Here is a 15,079-nt window from a genome sequence, read left to right as displayed (position 1 = left end):
GGGACTCTGGGCAGTCACTCTGCTTGCCCTGCCCTAAGGACAGTCCCAATCCCAATAAATGTAGTTCCAATAGCACTGCTTTCATTGCACTGCTTCATATTATACGGGCTGCCCTTTAGGATTACACAGCACACAGTCTGGAAAGTTACCGAAGGGCCAAATTTAAAGTACCTTCATATTGGAGGCTGGCTGGATGAGTTCTGTGATGGATACCTTGTCTTGCTGAAGCCTCCTCTTGACAAGCTTGGAGCAGCAGATATTGACAGAGCTGAGAACATGCCAGGAGTTGTACTCCACAAAGGAGCGGCTGTCAATGACCAACGTGCCTTCAGCCCCACTCCTCAAAAGGTAGGCAAGCTTCTTGGGATCCATTACTTTGCGTGGAAGTTTGTCTCCGGCCATAGTAGACTTGTCCCTTCTGCAGCAAATAAGGGGAAGGAAGGAAGCAGGGGAAGCCAGCTCAGATCTCCCAGAGGTGAAAGGGACTGGGGTGGGGAGGGGGAGGGAGCACGCGAACAGCCAAATTTTGCCACGCTGCTAAGGCCCTGTGTGACCAATCATTGTGCCAAACCTGTTGTGAGGTACAAAGAAAAGAAGAAAGAGGAAAGGGGAGGGGGGAGAGAGAGGGGGAAAGTAGTCAGATGCTGCAAGTACACCAAACTGGCACAGATTTATTCTGCTCTAGCCCAATTCTGGCAAAAGAGAACATCAAGGTGCATTTAATAGATCATCTATCTAGCAAGAGACAGGGGTTCACGTGACTACAGGACTAGAAGTTGGAAGCCACTTCGGAGCTTTAACACCAATTCTGAGATTTTAACCACTGATCAGTTTGTCTTCTGCAGTTCATACAACCCAAGAATACATTACCGGATACCTCACATTTATCCCCACTATATGTAACAGAAGGGTTTTCAGACTATATTCCTCAGAACAGATGATGTGATCAGCAACAGAGAATAAGCTTCCTGAAAGACAGCTTGCTCGCCATTACCGCTCTTCTGTAATGTGCAGTTGTAGGGGACTGTTGGGTATGTTCTAGATCAGGGATTCTCAATGTGTGGGTCCCCAGATGTAACTGGACTTCAGCTCCCATAATCCCCAACCAGAGGCCACTGGGGCTGGGGATTATGGGAGTTAAAGTCCAATAACATCTGGGGACCCAAACACGTTGAGAATCCTGGTTCTAGATCATGCTCCATGTATACATAGGTCAAAGATGAGGCCTAACAAGTCTGGCCAAATTCCTGCATGAATAGAGTGTATACCCTAGAATACTGCCCAGGATCCCCTGACACGTGCTAGGTTTCTTTAGAAGGCAAGACAGTGTGGGAAGGGTTCCCTAAAGTAGAGAGTTTGAAAGCCATTGACATAGCACATTAAGTAGCTGTTCTATGAAGTAAAATTACAGAGGGAAAGAGAAACCCTTTTCTTTTTATTTCAAATTCTCTTTAATACTGTTTAATTCTATAGTGGAAGAAATCATCTTTTGTATCCAGTTTCAGCACATGATTCTTTCTGCAAGAAAAATAAAAAAATATATCTCCCACATGGAGAGATTTCTCTAAAATAGGGCAAGGCAACCTAGGCTCTCCAGTTGCTGCTGAACTACAACTCCCATCATCCCCAGCCACAATTCATTGGAATGATGGGAGTTTTAGTTCAACAACAACTGAAGAGCCAAGGTTGCCTATCCCTGCTCTAAAGTAATGAAAACATTAATTCATCCTCATTATCTAATCCTGACAAGCTACAGCTAACCTCTCAAAAAAGCTTACATGGGACTTTTTTACACATCAGGTTTTACCGAGGGTTTATGGGGAAGCTTAACTGTGAACTCGAAGTTGTCCCAGAAAACTGCTGCAAATAGTGGGGGGGGGGTTTACCCCGGATATAGATCAAGCTACATTCTAACGCGCAGTGAAAAATCCAAATTCTGTGTGAACTGCTCCCCGATAACTCGCAGGGACTTCAGGATAAATCTAGCCAATATGTGGGTGCACCCCCTCCATTCCGGAGGAGATGCGAGTTAAAGAGCTTCAAAAGCCCCGTGTAAAAAGCTTCCTGGTACAGTTCAATTCTCATTATTTAGGAAACAACCATGAAAAGTTAACAATTTTTAGCACTTGTTTTAAAAAGCAAAACAAGGCCACAATGGAGACTTTAACCACCCCGATTCCCAACCAGAAAGGGATCAGAAGATTCCATTATCTACTGTAATTTCATTACACTGATTTTTCTCACATAGCTTTTTGGAATTTTACAGTACCATTTTGACATATATGATATCATCAAACCCTTCCAGTACTCCAGGAACATTGTAACCCAATCAACATGGTTCCAGTTTGAACCTTCCTGTTTCTTTATTTTGAAAACCATTCCTCTTTCCTAGATTAACGGGTCTTTCGTGATGGTGATATATTCCATCTTTTTTGCCAATTCCTATGGGCAATGCTGCTGGGGATTTAGACAGTGTCCAGTCCTCCAGGATTTTTTGTCTAAGACTAAGCTGTCCAATTGGTTAAAAAAAAACCCCAATACACACAAACCAACAGAATTCTCTCAAAACTACTTTTCTCTAATCTGTATGTGTAATGCAAAATTTTGTGTGAACAGGAAAAGGTGTGGATGGTCATAGCACAACCTGTAAATGAGACCCTACCTGTATAGGTGGTGACTTATGGGAGAGCTAGCTCTCCCTCATACACCCCCAAATCTGCACTTGAGAACAGTTTTCTTTTGGTTCTCACCTTGTACAATCCAGTTGATAGATATGATCTTTCATGTCTGTTATTTATTATTATTATTATTAAGGTTATTGCATAACAGCACCCCTATTTAACTCTTTTAGAGAGAGATAAAAGCTTCCTCCCCATCCTGCTACTTGTCTTCTCTCTTCTCCCCCCACCCCCCCCGTAAACCATGAACCCTCCAAATAATGGTTGCTGTTGCTTTTGATACAGTGTTGCAAAGAAGTAGGAGACAGTATTTGCCACTTCAAAGGAGTGCGTATTTGCAACACCGCTTAACCCTGCCTCCTACAAGATTGGAGACTGCAAAGATTAGATGGCCAAATATCAAGCCTCAGAACTTTAAAGTGTACCTGGATCAAAACTTTTTGAGCTATCTGGCCAGAAAATATGATGGTACAAAAGCCTCACAATGCTCTACCATACTTCCAGTTTTCATCATGTTCTGACAGGAAATAAACCACAAGGAACTGAAAGTGCAACAATTAAAAAATAAATAAAAGGGATGAAATTGTGGTTCCAACAGCACAATTGCTGCATGTTTACTCAGAAGTAAGTCCCATTAACTTCAATGGGACTTGCTCCCAGGAAAGTGTGACATCAGCCAAATCATTAGAAGTGGGACAATAAGGCAGGAGACAAGGAAAACAAATGAGCAGAATTTCTAGGTAGTAATGTAAAGGCAGCAGTAATTAACTCCAGAAAATCAGGAGCCACTTGATCTCTTTCAATCCAAGCTCCACAGAAGTTTTGACAAAAGTATGTCTATGCCTGTGTGCATGCACTGCAGAAGGTCAGTAAGCTGGAGGTACATTTTTGTGCAACAATAAAATTTAAATTTTAGAAGTAAAATTTTTTTTCTGCACATGAGTATATTCAGCACCTTAGGGAGTGGTGAAAGTAGGAGGAATCACAATGTCTGCTTTAGTACAGACAGAAAACTGTGGGATCAACTAGCACAAGAACTGTTAGGTGTGGATGCCAAAGAATATTCCCTACAAGCAGCTCTTATCCCCTACAAGCAGCTCTTATTCAAGCCCACTGAACTTCCTGCAATCCTCTGCCTTCCATAATCTGGAAATACCCAACATCATCCTGGGCATATGATGCTATCCACCCTACACACATCTATATAGCTAGCTGCTTGCACAGAAGAGTTCTATGTAACCTGAAAGCTCACTGACAGCATTTGGAACATCAGTTGGTTTAATAAAGACATAGTCCCACATGCTTTGTGGAACTAGCATCACTACTAAAGCTCTGATTTACCTAAAGTCTATTGCCCAAAGATGTCATAGTGAGAAGATCTGTGCACAAACTTTGATTCCCTCTGGAAGAAAAAAAAATCATTAAATAAATAAATCAGAGAGTCCACATTATCATCACTTTTAAGAAAGCAGCAGCCATGAAGACTATATTGGAAGCTAGAATAGTATGAGCAGCTCCGATGAAATCTTTGTCCCTTCCTCAGTGTGCATTTACACTTATTTTCTTTGTACATTTGGATAAAAATGCCAGTTACAGCAGCTCCTTTGGCAGCGGGCTTGCAAAACCCTCTGCACCATTCAGAAGCAGCACAATATGGCCTCTCTCATGTGCTCATGATTAGATTTTATTTGCACTTCAGGCAGGCTTTTAAAACTAAAACAACCCTAATTAAGAGTGTTCTGAGGGGAAAGATGCAGGCTCCTGCTACCATGATGACACACTTCATTATGTGCTTTTCACCTCACTGAGGATCCCCTGCTGTACCTGAGCTACAAAACTAAAGATAATCAGAAAAAATGCAAAGTGTGTGTGTGTGTGTGTTTTAAAAGACACACACTACATTCCTCTCGCTGCAGCCCATTTCCTCCCCACTGGGTGGGGGTGGGTGGGTGGGAACTAGTAGTACATTTCCCTCAATTTTTCCAAATACCAGTCAGGAGATATATTAACTGAAATAGACAAAGAAGCCTCAGAAAGAGAGACTGAAATAAACACAAAGGAACAAGAATGAAATAGCAGAATGAGATGGAGAAGTGACCAAAAAAAGGCCTGCCTGTGTATGATATATTAAAGGAATATCATCCACTCTCAAGATGATAAAGAACAGCTTGTGCCTGAATTATCAAAACACAATTCAGAGTTTGGGGAGATTCAAAATAAAAAATCCAACAACTTGTAATCACTTAATCATTCAAAGAAAAAGTTGTTTTGAGGGAGCTTTTGTTATTAAAAATTGAATTTAGAGGCAAGGCACAGAACACCAAAGGTAGTGAAAGGCCCAGCCAAAGTCCTGACCATGTCTATTAAGTGAAGAAGCTTTCTTTAGCTTTGCTGATGAAAGTGGTGATGTTTGATTTTTAAATGTCAAGTTTAGTGATTCTAAAGGAATAAACTACGAGGAAACACAACAAACTAATGAAGATTCTCAAATAGAGATGTACAAATACTGGAAAGTAAATTGGAAGGGGAAATTGTGAATATGCAAGATACAGGGCAATATCCCCAAAGAAGGAAGAAAACATAGCTTAAGGGACATGGCCCTCCATCCCAAGAGAGTTTTTCATCCCGAGAGCAATTGCCTACAAAACCCACTATAATGAAGAAGAAGCAGGTCAAGAACAGGCCCACACCAGGCACACTAGCCATACCAGGGGGTCAATAAACCTTCTGGGGTTTTTTGCTTTCTGCTGGGGACTACGAAATAAAACAAGACACCTCATGACTGGGGAGTTGTCAAGCACCTTGCAGGTCACTATACATATCTAGTGTGCAGGTGTGGTTGATTAAGGGCAACAATGTTTGTTATTCCCTTTGACACCTCCAGCTAGAAGTACTTCAAACTCTCTTTTTGTATCCTTTATTGTCTCCTTGCATATATTTTTTTTTGGCCAGAATTTATGTTCATTTCTGTTAGGAACATAGGAAGCTGCCATATACTGAGTCAGAGCATAGGTCCATCTAGCTCAGTCTTGTCTATCCAGCCTGGCAGCAGCTTCTCCAAGGTTGCAGGCAGGAATCTCTCTCAGCCTTATCTTGGAGATGCCAGGGAGGGAACTTGGAACCTAGATGCTCTTCCCAGAGCGGCTCCATCTCCTAAGGGGAATATCTTACAGTGCTCATACTTCTAGTCTCCCTTTCATATGCAGCCAGGGCAGACTCTGCTTAGCTAAGGGGACAAGTCATGCTTGCTACCACAAGACCAGCTCTCCTACCCTTTCTCTTCATTTGGGCAGGACTTCTATTTTCTGAAGGAAGTCTTCTTCCCTTTTATAGCTTCCCTGACTCTGCTCGTTAGCCATGCAAGTATCCTCCTGAATTTGGTACTTCCTTTCCTCCTTCTTGGCATATCTTTCAACTGAGCTTCTATTATTGTGGTGTTAAATAAGTTCCATGTTTTCTGGAGTGATCTGACCCTTCTGACATTCCTCTTCAGCTGCCTTTTTACCAGTTCCCTCATTCTTGAGAAGTTTCCTCCTCTGAAGTCCAACACATCTGTGTTGGACTTCCTTGGCAGTGCTCCACTTGCATATAAACTGAATTGGATCACACTATGGTCATTGCTCTCCAATGGTTCTACAACTCTGTCATCTCGCACCAGGTCCTGGGCACCATTCAGGATTAAGTCCAAGGCAGCCATCTCTCTGGTTGGTTACATAACCAACTGTTCTAAGGCACAATCATTTAGAATGTCTAGAAATCTGGGCAGAGTTAAGCAAGGTGATAAGAGCATGTGGTGCCTGTCCAGCTGCAAAGGGTCTTGAATGATATGGATTCTCTAGACCAGGGATTCTCAAACTTGGGTCCTCAGGTGTTATTGGACTTCAACTCCCATAATCCCCAGCCTCAGTGGCCTTTGGTTGGGGATTATGGGAGTTGAAGTCCAATAACACCTGAGGACCCAAGTTTGAGAATCACTGCTCTAGACTCTTCAATTTGGCTTTCACCCTGGATTTGGGATTGAAACTGCCTTGCTCACCTTGGTGGATGATCTAAGCCAGGAACTAGGCAGGGGGAGTGCATCTATGTTGTTTTTGCTAGACCAGGCCTGTTCAACTTTGCCCACCCCCCACCCCAAACTTTTTGGATTACAACTCCCATAATTTATTTTATTTATTTATTTGATTTCTATACCGCCCTTCCAAAAATGGCTCAGGGTCATTTACACAGAGAAATAACAAATAAATAAGATGGATTCCTGTCCCCAAAGGGTTCACAATCTAAAAATAAACATAATATAGACACCAGCAACAGTCACTGGAGGTACTGTGCTGGGGGTGGATAGGGCCAGTTACTCTCCCCCTGCTAAATAAAGAGAATCACCACATTCATCCCAGTGGCCAATAGCCAGGGATTATGGGAGTTGTAGGCCAACATCTGCAGGAGGGCAGAAGCTGAGCAACTCTGTGCTAGACCAACACCTCTCAGCAGCATTCAGTACCATTGACCACGGTATCCTGCGGAACAGCCTCTCAGCTATAGGGATCAGGGTGGTACATTGGAGTGATTCCGGTCCTTTCTTGGGGGAAGGTTCCAGAAGGTGGTTCTGGGGAACTTCAGCTTGACTCCTTGGCCTCTGCAAAGCTCAGTTTTGCCCCCCCCCCATGCTGTTTAATATCTACATGAAACTGCTGGAAGAGGTCATCAGGAGGTTTGGACTGAAGTGTGATCAATATGCTGATGATACTCAGCTGCCCTACCTTTCTCTGAACCTGGGGAAGCAGTGGATGTACTGAATTGGGGGCTGGAGGCCATGATGGGCTGGACATGGGCTAGCAAACTTGGGTTAAATCCAGACAAGATGGAGGTGCTGTTGGTCAGTACGGAAGCCAATCAGGATAGGGTGATTCAACCTGCTCTGGATGGGGTTGTACACCCCTTGAAAAAGCAAGTGCGCAGCTTGGGGAAACTGCTGGACCCGGCTCTGCTTTTGGATGCTCAGGAAGAGGCGTTAGCCAGGGGTGCTTTTGCACAGCATCAGTTAGTGTGCCAGCTGCATCCCTTTCTCCAGAAGGCAGATCTGGCCACAGTTTCCCATGCCTTAGTCACGTCATGACTGGATTACTGCAATACACTCTACATGGGACTGCCCTTGAAGAATATTCAAGAACTTCAGTCAGTGCAGAATGAGCTGCCAGGATTCTCTGTGGAACTGCTTGCTTTGAGCATATTACACCTATTTTGAAAGAGCTGGACTGGATGCCAATTTATTTCTGGATCCAATTCAAGGTGCTTGTTATTACCTTTAAAGCCCTTAATGGTTTGTGTCCCAAATAACTGAAAGAAACACCTGCTCCCAAGGGTTTCTGCCTGTCCAACAAGGTCATCAGAGGGGCCTTTGCTCTATGTGCTGACATTTAGAAAGGATAAATTATCATGCACGTGGAATAGGGCCTTCTCTGTTGTCCCCAGGCTCTGGAATGCACTCCCAGTGAATCGCATTCCCATTGAATGCACTCCTCTTTGACATCTGTGGCTGCTTTTAAAACAACTAGAGGCCTTTTAATTTTTTCAGGCTTTTGCCCCTTAGGGGCTGCTGGGTGTCTGAGCTTTCCTGCTTCTCTTTATTTTTTTTTACGGTTGTTTTTTGGTGTTCTGGTTTTTACTGTTTAACTGAAATTTTAAATGTGATTTTTATGGCGTTTTATTGTTTAACTTTTGTAAACTATCTTGGGATGCCTTATGAAAGGGGGTATAAAACTGAATAATAAGATAAAAATTACATTCTGGATTCCATCTATTCTACTATGTGCAATGCACTGCATAGTGCTTTAGTGTGTGTGTTGGAAGTGAAGGAGTCTGCACTGTCTCATGTCTCAATGACAGAGGGGGACAGATTAGCGAGTCAGAGGGCTACAGGGGTCAAGACATTGGTCATCCCTTCTCTACTGCTCTGACACTATCCCTTTGATATGTAGACTGCTACTCTAAAGGACTTCCTTCCTTCTTGCCACTTCCTCTTCCTTTTCTTCTCCCTTGCAACACCCACGCTCCTCTCTTCCGGCACCACGTGTACAGAGATGCAGAATCCATCCCTCTGCATCCAGCTAGCTAGCTAGATTAGAGATCCCATCTCTTCACTTTACTATCTAGAATGGAGTTCACCAAGACTCCTTATATTGATTTGAAACTATGAACTGGCTCCAAGTTTCTTTTACTCTCAGCATACACGCATGCCTAGACAGACTCCGCTGTGTTGTGCCTCTGTGCACTCTGCTGTAACAGAAGGGTATCTCTTACCACAGAGAATTCCCAACCGTGTGCCCACTGACATACAGGTAGACTACATAGGAAGCTGCCGTATACAGAGCCAGGCCATTGTTCCGTCTAGCTCAGTATTGTCTACACAGACTGGCAACAGCTTCTCCAAGGTTTCAGGCAGACTTCTCTCTCAGTCCTTTCTTGGGGATGCCAAGGAGGGAACTTGGGAACTTCTGCATGTAAGCATGCAGATGCTCTTCTCAGAGCAGTCCCAACCCTTAAGGAGAATATCTTACAGTGCTTACATGTAGTCTCCCATTCAAACAAAAACCATGGTGGACACCAGTGTTCCTCCTAAGGTGTGCGCATGTGCACGTGCTCACTAGTTTTTTGATGTCTGCTCAGTTAATTTTAGATTCCACTCAGGTTGAATCGGGAAGGCCCTACTCTGAATGCACACGTGCACACACTGCCTTGATACTACCACCCAGAACAAAACTCATTCCACACACAAATGAAATAAATTAAGAGAGAAGACTGGTGGAGACTGCTTAGCAAAGGGGACAATTCATGCTTGCTACCACAAGACCAACTATACTCTCTTATAAACTTAGGACGCTGTCTTGTACTGAATCAGATCACTGCTCTACTTTGCTCAGTATTGACTACACTGACTGGCAGCAGGTCTACAAGGTTTCAAGCAATAATCTCCCCCAGCCCTACCTGGAGATGGCAGGGATTGAACCACAGGCCTTCTGCATGCAACGCAGAAGGCCTCTCCTGGGTGAGTGGATAGAGATACTACCCTCTCACACACTTCAAACTTTAGTTTCTAGAGACTCTAGGGAGGGAGCTGAATCTTGAAGAATGACAACTTAGCAATTCACAAGAAAAAAATTAAACAATGGATCCCCAAGAGGCAAAATATAAGGACAAAATAGAGATAGTTTACTAGGGGGGGGAGGGGGGAGGGAGGAATTGAGACTGAAGGAAATAGGGACTGTCTAATAATACCACAGTCTGTAGTAACAGTCTGTAGTACAGGACTGTCTGTAAACAGGGACAGTTGCTGCTTGGAGTGAGGAAGACACCCACTCTATACTTGAATGTGCTGGCCATATGGACAAGACTACAAGGATCCCTCTGTCTTAAGTGCCCTGAGCCCCCAAAGTCCCTGGCCCCATTGGATACAAATGCAATTGGGAACAGGGTGTGTGTGGTGCGAGAGATCAGCTGCAGCTTTTGAAATGTTTCCCTGGAGAGGTTTCTAGACTTCTACTCTTGCTCTTTTTAACCCTACAGTCAACACTTATTCTGTTTCATAAGGCTTTTTAAAGAATTTGGCTGTAATTTTCTTTACTGCTCTGATTTTGTTGTTTTTCTGTGTTAACAAAAATCTATTTTTGTTAGCCACCTTGCAAGCTTTTTATCTTGAAATGCTAGATAGATGTATTTAAAATAACCACCACACACACACACACACACACACACAGAGAGAGAGCACCCGTTAAAATTTCCATCGCAAAATGGAAATATTAATGATCTCTCTCACACACAGTTCTTGTGGTGAATGAGAAGGAAATATCACTTGAAGCAGGATTGCTTGAAGGACAGTTCAAATAGGAAGAGGCCTTCATGCAACTGTCTCAGGAGTGTGTGAAGCAACTAGTAGGCTCAAATGAGGTTTGTGTGTGGGTTGACTTGTGTGGCTGATTCCAAGTCCAGAAATATTGTAAACATGCTCAAAAGTTAAGAGGGCTGAAGTACCTTATTATTTCAGCACAGTGACATCAGGCCCCTAACTCAACATGGGTACCAAAATCAGGGTTTCAAAAACAAAGCTATGTCCCTCTTTTATCAGTTTATCAAAGCCACCTTAATCTTTTTGAGTGCTCCTGAAGAACATTACCATAATCCTTTAATCCCACCTCTCTCTTGAATGACTATAATGAGGAGAAGATGGACACAAGGTTAACCTGAATGAAAATAAAGCAGGAAGTGCCATGGCATTGCTTAAGCACAAGGCAGGCAGCTTAACATTATGGCAACTACAGGCTGTCTGAGGACAACAAGCAATGCTCATAGGGGGTGAGGGAAGAGGAAAAGTAGGAGTAGAGGGAGTTGTGCCAAGAGAGCACTGTGCTCCTTGAATGTAACCACTTAAGGCCGAAATTAGACATTACAGAAGCCACGTGGCTGCCATCAAACACAGTAGCCACAGACCTCCTCTTTTCCTGGCAGGAACACAAAAGAGCATGATGTGCCGATACCTCTGCAAATGGCAGATACTAAAGGAGAGTGGGGGCAGGAAAATTTGGAGCAGAGAGAGACCGCACATTTTATAGCATAGATTTTACAGAGGAAAGAAGCAGATGTCACCGTGTTGCTTTTGACAATCGGTTTAGGCTAAAATATTAAGGCATACTTACTTCAAAGTAAAGCCTCACAGTGAGGTCTGGACTACACATGCAAAGCAAGTAAATGAATGATTAGAATCCTAGCATTTTCTACTGGGAACTAGGCAACTCAGTCTATCTTCTAAAGCCTGCTTTCCCAATATTGTGTGGTCATGGTCACATCATAACTTTTCCTTCACTCATACAGGCTGTTCCAATAACTGTTTCAGAACTCTTTGTTGCCTTTTATTCCTGTCATGTGCACATCCATAGACTCAGACAACAAGTCAGACCACTTGTTGGAGGACAGTGCGACATAATGAAAGGAAGAGACCTTATAGTGTTTAATAAAAGATGTAATAGACAACCAGGTGGCTGCCTTACAGATCTCAAGCAAGGGCCCACTAGCCGCGAAGGCAGAGGAGGTGGCTGCACTTCGGGTCGAGTGCGCAGTAATAAACGAAGGCAGTGGAAGATTAAGGGGCTCAAAAGCTATGGAAATACAAGCCTTTATCCATGATGAGATCATGGCTTTGGAAACTTTAGCTCCCAGGGAAGACTGCTGGAAGGCGACAAAGAGTGAATCTGAGCACCTAAATGGCCTAATTCTTCATAAGTAGATGCAGAGGGCACGCCTCATGTCCAGCGAGTGCCACAATTTTTCTCTGAGATAGATCGGGGAGGGGCAGAAAGAGGGAAGGACAATGTCTTGTGACTGGTGAAAGGTACAATTGATCTTAGGGAGGAAGCTAGGGTCTAGCTTCAGGACGACTGCATCAGATTGGAACACACAGAACTCCTTCCACACAGACAGGGCTTCCAGTTCCAACATTCTGTGAGCAGAAGTTATAACCACCAAGAAGAGGACCTTGAGCAAGAGATGACGGAAATCGACCTCTGACAGAGGCTCGAAGGGGGCTTTCGTAAGGGCATTGAGGACATTGTTAAGATTCCAGGTAGGGAATCTATGGATAGGAGGTGGAGCTAAATTGGACACTCCTTTTAGGAATATCCAAAGATGGGGATGGAGTTGTAAGGAAGAGCCAGAGTGAAGGTGCAAAAATTAAAGAGAGGGCTGAGGTCTGGCGCTTCAGAGTGCTGGGCCAGAGACCAGACTGGAGGAAGGAAAGGACCTCAAGAACGCCCTCTGGGCTAATAATGAGCGCTCAATTTCCAGGCAGCCACACTTGGAGTAATGCGTACAATTCTGTTCACCACATCTAAAAAAGGACATTGTAGAACTGTAAAAGGTGCAGAAGAGGGCAACCAAGATGATTAGGGGCCTAGAGCGCCTTTCTTATGAGGCAAGGCTACAACACCTGGGGCTTATTAGTTTAGAAAAAAGACTGCTGCGGGGAGACATGATAGAGGTCTATAAAATCATGCATGGTATGGAGAAAGTGGATAGAGAGAAATTCTTCTCCCTCTCACATAACACTAGAACCAGGGGTCATCCCATGAAATTGATTGCCGGGAAATCTAGGACCAACTAACAGAAGTACTTTCTCACACAATGTATAATCCACTTGTGGAATTCTCTACCACAAGATGTGGTGACAGCCAATGACCTGGATGGCTTTAAGAAGGGTTTGGGTAACTTCATGGAGGAGAGGTCTATCAACGGCTACCAGTCAGAGTGCTGTGGGCCACGTCCAGCCTCAAAGGCAGGATGCCTCTGAGTACCAGTTGCAGGGGAGTAACAGCAGGAGAGAGGGCATGCCCTCAACTCCTGCCTGTGACTTCCAGTGGCATCTGGTGGGCCACTGTGTGAAACAGGATGCTGGACTGCATGGGCCTTGGGCCTGATCCAGCAGGGCTGTTCTTATGTACTTATGAGCAACTGTGGCTCTGGGTGCAGGAGGGGACCTAGAGCGAGAAGGTCCTGCCGGGAGGGCAGGTGCAATGGCTGGGCAACCGACAGCTGAAGGAGATAGAACCACGGCCTCTGAGGCCAGAATGGTGCTATTAGGATGAGTTCTGCTCTTTTGGTGCATACTTTTCAAATGAGTTGGCTGATCACTGCAGTGGGGGGGTGGGGGGGAAGGCATACAGGAGGCCCAGCGGCCATGGTGAGATCAGGGCATCCGTCGCTTCCACACAAGATGAGAGGAAGTGAGAGAAGAACCTGGGGAGGAGATGATTGAGCAGAGAAGCAAAGAGGTCCACCACTGGCTGACCGAATCGATGCACCAACTGGAGAAAAACTTCCTGATGAAGTGAGCATTCCACCTGGTATATCGTACGGTGGCTGAGCCAATCGGCCTGGGTACTTGCCGTGCCCTGGAGATGTTCTGCCACTATGGATGTGAGATACTGCTCTGCCCATAGGAAGATTTTGTCTGTCTCTGCCAAGAGGGCTCGGGACCATGTGCCCCCCCTAACGGTTGATATGTGACTTGGCGGTCACATTGTCTGTGCAGACTAGGATGTCGGCCTGGCGGATCACTGGGAGAAAATGTAGAAGAGCCAAACAAATGGCCTGGAACTCCAGCCAGTTTATGTTGTTCATTGTTTCCTAAGATGTCCAAATGCCCTATGCATACTGGCCATTGCAGTGAGCCCCCCAGCCCGATAGGCTGGTGTCTGTGGTTATTAGCACCCGATGCAGAGTCATGAGGGGAGACAACCACCATTGGAGGGACTGGCAGACCTTTGATGGCAAGCAGACCTCCCTGTGGATACAGGCCATAATGTCATCCTGAAAGGGGAGGAGGAGCTACTGAAGAGGCCGGAAGTGCCAGCATGCCCATGGAGTGCACTCAAGAAACAAGATCATTGATCCAAGCAATTGGGCAAGTGTCATCAAGTCCGCTGATGTTGCCTGAAGAGGATGGATGAGCGAGTCCAATTTCCGCTGACATCCTGGTGGCAGAGACACAGATGGGTGCCAAGTGTCGCAGTTCGCCCCCATATGCTGGATAGTCTGTGACAGTACCGGGTGACTCTTTTGGCAATCCACAAGAAATCCGTGGGAGGCAACAACTGACAGGGTGTCCTGCACCGATTTCTGGGCTAGAGTGAACAAGGATGCTCAGATAAGCAGAATGTCCAGGTATGGGTATATGTGAATCCCACTCATCTGGAGGTTGGTGACCAGTGCCACCATTATCTTGGTGAATACCCTTGGGGCCAAGGACAGACCAAAGGGGAGGGCCCTCTATTGATAGTGGTGGCCATCGTAGCATGACATGAGGAAATGACAATGAGCAAGAGTGATAAGTACATAGAGGTAGGCCTCGGATAAGTCGATAGAGGCTAGGAAGTCCTGTGGAAGGATTGCCTCTTTGACTGAGTGGAGAGTTTCCATGCGGAACTTCCACTTGCGGATGAATAGATTGCGTGACCGTAGGTTCAGAACCTCTATCCAAGATCCATCCTTTTTTGGAATGAGGAATAAAAGTGAATAGACACCGTGCCATAAACTGGTCGACGGCACAGGTTCGATGGCATTGATCTGAAGGAGATGTTAAATGGCAAGACACATTTGCCGAAGTTTGTCTGGCCGAGTGGATCTGGGAGAGATGGTGACCTGGTCCAGAGGCAGTGCCTGGAAGTCCAAGGCATATCCGTGGGAAACCGTGGAAAGGACCTAACAGTCCTGAGTCATGGCTTCCCACTGTGGGTAGAAGGTGCGGAGCCGTCCACCTACAGGGGGGTAGTCATTGTTTCTAGAGGGGAGGAAAGATGCTGGAGGGAAGGCTCAGGAAGAATGTCCTCCAGCTGATCCACCTTCTCACTGCTGCCACT

The 15,079-nt window shown here is 45.0% G+C and overlaps 1 protein-coding gene across 8 annotated transcripts in view; it reads right to left on the bottom strand.

Moving 5' to 3' along the window:
- DUSP8 (dual specificity phosphatase 8) overlaps positions 1-15,079 on the bottom strand; it is a 143,176-nt gene that overhangs the window by 109,800 nt on the left and 18,297 nt on the right. For 4 of the 8 annotated variants that reach the window (XM_053272476.1, XM_053272535.1, XM_053272485.1 and 1 more), the window contains exon 2: positions 172-571. In XM_053272476.1, the coding sequence (XP_053128451.1) occupies positions 172-402 (231 nt within the window). In that variant the 5' untranslated portion in view covers positions 403-571. Of the gene's footprint in view, positions 1-171; positions 572-4,019; positions 4,081-15,079 lie in introns of all 8 variants that reach the window. The other 4 variants (XM_053272503.1, XM_053272495.1, XM_053272518.1 and 1 more) reach the window with 2 other exon arrangements.

This window comes from Hemicordylus capensis, chromosome 1, assembly GCF_027244095.1.
Source record: "Hemicordylus capensis ecotype Gifberg chromosome 1, rHemCap1.1.pri, whole genome shotgun sequence".
Lineage (NCBI taxonomy): Eukaryota > Metazoa > Chordata > Lepidosauria > Squamata > Cordylidae > Hemicordylus > Hemicordylus capensis.
Note: the sequence above shows the minus strand (reverse complement) of the source record. Positions and strands in the feature narration are given on the sequence as shown.